Below are 5464 nucleotides of genomic sequence, written 5' to 3'. Positions count from 1 at the left end.
AATCATTCCATGGAAATATTTCCCAAGTCAAATCCTGAAAATGACCGTGCACTAATACATTTATCTGAAACAACTTCAAAAGAATAAACAGATATGCATAACATTATCGATATCAATAAAAAATAAGTGCATCCTACTGAGTGAAAATTAAACAATTCACCTCAGAATAATATTTCATACTGGTACCAGACCTGGAAAATATGTTTATAAATAAATTACTGTGTTTATTGCAAAGATACACAAATATTGCTAATTATAATAAAGCAGACATGAGAGTGGTCTAGCATTGCACAGTTATGTATATTAAACAACTATCAACGAGATGTCAATTAATATTCCACCAACTCCCATAAAATATTGTTCAAATGTCCAGGGGCTCTTTTCAACTTACACATAAGGACAGTGCACGTGACCCTAAGCATCCATGTGTTTTAAGCATTGTATCCCACAAATAGATCAATATTTTTCATCACAAGTACAGACATTACCTTCAATGGAAAAGTTTTATAATGAACTGAATTTAGATTTGCAAGTCCATCTCAAAGCGATTGAATGTATGTATTGAACAGTGTGCACAAACAAAACACAATTCAGCTCTCGTAACAGCTAACAAAAATTAACTCTCCGGAGATGAAGAATCACCATCACTCAAAGTCTCAGCATCTTGCTCTGGAGCGGGACAGACGATGTCGCGGGTAGATGCTGTACAGAACTCTCGAATAGTGCTGTGCAGGTAAGTAGCTCGTGCTCTTGTCAGTCCGGGAGGTGATACTGGTTCAGGCAGCTCACGCGGTGGTTGATTGGTTGGTGAACGAAGAAGCTGGATCCTCTTTTCCTCATCGGAAGGCTGCACCTTTACAAAAGCTACACCAGGGTGGTCACGGTGAAACCTGCAGACAAAAATTGAGAAAGTTGAAAAAAATAATTACTTTACTGTGAATTCAAACAGATAGAAAAGCTTTAGGTCATGTACAGACACAATAGTGAGTAATAATAGTATGGTATTTTGGTAAAGACAATAAATAAGTAAAGATTTTACAGGAGTTACAAAAATAAATAAAACCATAAGGTACGTGTAATAAAGATCATGTACATGGGGTTTTGAGCATAACAAAAGCTATGTGAATACTTTGGCTGTGAATTAAAAAAAAAAAAATTGTAGTGCAATGTTTGCATTTATTGTATTCTTTTAGAATCTTGACAGAAACGTGAATTGGAGTGTGTGGCAGATTAGCCCTCAACTACTGAAGATATTTAATAAAGTCTACAATAGAGGCATTTTATTCAAAACATGCTTGTGGTTTAAACATACATTTAAAAAGAAATGTGTTCGTATTGACTGATCTTCTATCTTAGCTGATGTGATGGTACTTCTCGATGCCAGCGAGAGGGAAGAAGAACGGTGCAAGAAAGCTCTGCCAGTCGTAGCTTGGTACGATAACTGTACCATCCTCCAGTCCCACAAGTCGAGGAATGTTGTGTCCGTTGACAGAGCTCTCCTCTACAACGTCACTGATGTCCTGCAGGCTGCTGACGGAGGTCCTCTTGTATCGGTGTTTCACAAGGCCAAATGCACGATCGGGTGAAAACTTTGTGTGTCCGGATACCATGAAATGAACACCAATCTCGTCGTGCAAACCATACAGAGTTCTCCAGGCGAGATACCACATGAGAAATTTGTTCTTGTTCTGTCCTCCACAGTTATCACAGTGCAACTGCAGCACTCGCTCACCCCTCCCAAACTGATCGAAGTAGTCGTGAAGATAACTTATTACAGAGTTGGAACCTTTGCTTGAAGTCATCCCTTCATCGATGAGGTAGTTAACTTGCTTGTTTGTACCATCACATGTCACTCCAAACAAACCGCATTTCCTTGGGCATAGGAAATACATGGGGCCAGGCTGATCAGGATCGGTGGGAAAATGCATCTGTTGAGCATAGTCAAAGGAGTAGTGCATTTCCTCCCCATCTCTCCCTTCCTTGACGGCAGCTTGGGAGTCAAGAACCATGTCCCGGTATAGGTTCCTCTCAACAGCAACATGGGCAAGGTGTTCTGTCTGGGTCTGGATACGGCCGAGCTTGTCTTCCTCAGTTAGGTTGGCGCTCTGGTACACTGCAGAGTTGTTCTTCTGGCACTGCCAGCACAGGTCAGTTTTGGGGCGAGACGTGATCACAAAGGGGCAGTATCTCCTCCAAACATTAAGAAATGTTGTCTGCTTTGCACTTCTATGAGGAGGAAGTCCTGTAATAAAGGGAGAAAGAGTAGAAAATAAAATTGAGCAAACTCGAAACATCAATTTCTTAATACATGTTATGAAATTTATTACTGAGAACAACTTTTTCATATCAACTGCACATTGCTTACCACTTTAGACAGATGAGTAACAGATTTCTCTTGTCTTAATAAATTATTGAAGTGCCTTGCTAGAAGCCCAAATTTTTTATCAAACTTTTGTTGCTGTTATATCATAAAAGGAAATACAGGCCTACTTTTCTTTACAATTAAACAATTCAATACTTTTTGCTACATGCTGATTGTTATATTGTTATTATCATAAACAGGAAACATAGGCCTACTTTTCTTTACAATTATACAATACAATACCTTTTGCCACACGCTGATCATTCTTGGAGGCAAGTTCCGTCTCATAGCTCCTCCAGACAGACGCCTTCGTCTGATTGGTCGGGAGAAGTCTTATACGGGGATCGGAGCTCTTGACGCCACTGATGCGCCCTGGAATGACGAGGCCTTGGGTGTCTGCGAAGTTTGTGATAAACGTCACAACTCTGTTGATGTCATCGCTGCTAAGAGCTGCTTTGTTCGCCTTGATGCCACCTGATGCCTTAGATGGAGGGACGACCCCTTTCTGTAGGTAGCTTTTGGTGATATTCCGAAGCTGGGTGTCACCAACACTGTGAGATAAGAGAGGAAAATAAAGAAATTATAAGATTTCATGGTTCAATGAATCAACAACCGCATTTCATTATCCAGATAACTAATTTTTTAAAATCAAAATAGACAGTTCATTTCATATAAAACAAAACAGAACCACAATTAAGGGCAAATCAAATTGATGCTAAATCAAAAGGTTTATATTATTGTAAAATACAGGAAATCAAGTTTGCGGGAATAACTGGGGCAGTAATTAAACCATGTTAAATTTCATAATATCTTTTCTCATGCTCTGCCCATTTTATGATTCCTCCAATAAGAAATTAAATGATAATCTACTTCTAGCCAATAGCATTTTAGGTGTAAAAAATCATGTCCAAATGTGCACGGCTTGGATACGAACTGGCAAGTCCTTGCAAAGTTTGTTATTAAAAGTAATATTGAATTCAACATTGATTTGTGAAATTTTTGGTTAGTAATCATCTGAGTATTAAAGGTGTTGCATATTTAAGCAAAGCATGTTAACAAAAGGCTTCTATTCAACAGAATGCACTTACCTGTGTAAAAACATGAAGGTCTCCCTGCACACACGCTTCCCCTCTACCATGTAGCTGACTCTTGCCCTCTGTCTATCCTTTTGTCCGGCTCTCTTAGAGCATTGGGTTGTCTCACCGCACTAGATTGTCGCGCTCACTCGCCCCATGTTGTTGTTGTTGTTGTTAAATGTTTAATGGCGTTCATTCAGTAAGGCGAGGCGTCAAAAATAAATATACCAGCCAGCGGCAGCTAACTGCACTTGTGCGTCCTGGCTGCATTTTTTAAATTAGCTCAGCCGGCTACCGCTGGCGGTAGGAAATAGCATTCAAAAGCATGCGCCGGCTGCCGCCTTTTGAATGGAAACCGAGCCTCAGATCCCAGCCTGGCGCAAGCCGGCTGGGCTATTAAGTGAAAAATAATTGCCCCAGCCAGGCTTCGGCCGTAATTGCAGCCTTGATGCGCCAATACGTGAGGCGGCAGCCTGCTGGTATCGATGTTTTTGACGCCTCGCCTAATGAATATATACGCCATAAATATCTTCAATTTTATAAGAAAATCCGTTATAGTCTTCATAAGAAAACTGAGAATAAAGATTTGTAATGAAATAATTAATTAATAAGTAACGCCCGGCCCCCCACTCAGTGTTATTTAGGGTACGCATATGCGTGTTCCAACCGACCCCCCCCCCCTTTTCAGCAAAAGTCCGGTGTGTAAAGTCAATACGGCTCGACCTTTTTCTTTTGTATACGAGCCTTTTTCCGCACCCCCCCCCCCCCCTTTTCAGCAAAAGTCCGGTGTGTAAAGTCAATACGGCTCGACCTTTTTCTTTTGTTACGAAAGGACATTTTGGCAACACGCATGCGGTCATTTTGAAACCTGAGTGGGGGGGGGGGGGGCGGGAAGTAACGCAATTTATTCAGAGTCTCTGAATGGTTTTCAACTTCGTGTTTCTGCTTTTTAGTTTAATCTGGTCAGCCCGGTTTCGATGCATGAAAACTAGCTTTGCCCCCGATTTGAAACAGGCTTCTCGGCTACTCGGCGTGCGTGCGCATTGATCTTTTTATTTTGTAACGCACGGTGCCTAGACCACTCAGAAACACAGAAACACTAAATTGAGACACATCGCACAGAGGCGCTCCTGTAACCGAATTTCCAATCCATTCAAGTAAATTGTTATACAAATCTTATCACAAAGTCATTATCATTATTTGTAAGCAAACATTAAAGTGGGCTTTTTGTTAGTATCAATTAATGCATAACAATAGAACAAATTGAAATATGAACGTCTTTCTTTCATCATATTATATAGGGCCTATATAGGCCTATATATTACATACATACAAACATTATATTTCTTTATTTATTCCTCCTTTTATTTTCTTTAGGAGAATCTCCTAAAGAAGCGAGAGTAGAAAGAAGTACTTTGGCTTATTTTACTTTATTTGTAGGTAAACTTATTAATGAGGTCTCTTGTTTTATTTGAAGCGACCTGTTCTATGGATGTATAGTAGGATGGCATATTGAGCCTTCTGTGATAAACATTTTCCTCGCCCCATGATAAACATTTTCCTTTCTTCAGTTTTCAACGCTCCGTCCATCATTTGCGCTCTCAGTCGCAGAACAAAAGTGGGATCAAACTGCGTGATGCACGATGATGCTCTTGACTTGCAGGTGCACTTTTCAAAGTTCTCTACACGAAGAAGTTCTTCACCGTTTGCTTCCGAAGACCAATCGTCAGTCCCAACTCTTTCCAACACTTCTCCAGCCAAATTAGGGACAACAAGCTGAAAATCATCATCTTCACCTTCATCCAGTTCCTCCTCTCCCTCTTCTCCAATGTCCATTTCGTCGTCAGTCTCATCGTATAACATGTCCTCGTCATTATCAGGAATTCTCTCGTCGCTGTCTTGCCCGAAGTGTTCGGTAAGCAAAGCTGTAAGGTTGGCCTGATCCCCCGCAGCTAGCCCCCGCATCATCGCTTCGTTGACCGCCCGAGCTACCCGGGCATCTGCGTGTACATGTATATCTGTTAAC

General features: G+C 40.8%; 1 protein-coding gene across 1 annotated transcript; it reads right to left on the bottom strand.

The window, feature by feature from the left end:
* Positions 1-1352: 1352 nt before the first annotated feature.
* LOC115927714 lies at positions 1353-3564 on the bottom strand. Its single transcript, XM_030993914.1, has 3 exons — positions 3451-3564; positions 2606-2913; positions 1353-2242 (listed from the first exon to the last, which is right to left on the bottom strand). Exons 1-3 carry the CDS (start codon positions 3498-3500, stop codon positions 1353-1355), a joined length of 1248 nt encoding a protein of 415 aa, XP_030849774.1. The 5' UTR covers positions 3501-3564.
* Positions 3565-5464: the final 1900 nt, after the last annotated feature.

Source organism: Strongylocentrotus purpuratus, unplaced genomic scaffold (assembly GCF_000002235.5).
Source record: "Strongylocentrotus purpuratus isolate Spur 01 unplaced genomic scaffold, Spur_5.0 spur5_scaffold_20, whole genome shotgun sequence".
NCBI lineage: Eukaryota > Metazoa > Echinodermata > Echinoidea > Camarodonta > Strongylocentrotidae > Strongylocentrotus > Strongylocentrotus purpuratus.
This window is presented reverse-complemented; position numbering and strand designations above follow the sequence as displayed.

Coding starts and splice junctions, on each gene's coding strand:
- LOC115927714 (XM_030993914.1), bottom strand. CDS start 3,500: ATGGTAGAGGGGAAGCGTGTGTGCAGGGAGACCTTCATGTTTTTACAC. Junction 2,914..3,450: donor ACCTTCATGTTTTTACACAG/GTAAGTGCATTC, acceptor CTTATCTCACAG/TGTTGGTGACACCCAGCTTC. Junction 2,243..2,605: donor TGATCAGCGTGTGGCAAAAG/GTATTGTATTGT, acceptor CCTTTATTACAG/GACTTCCTCCTCATAGAAGT.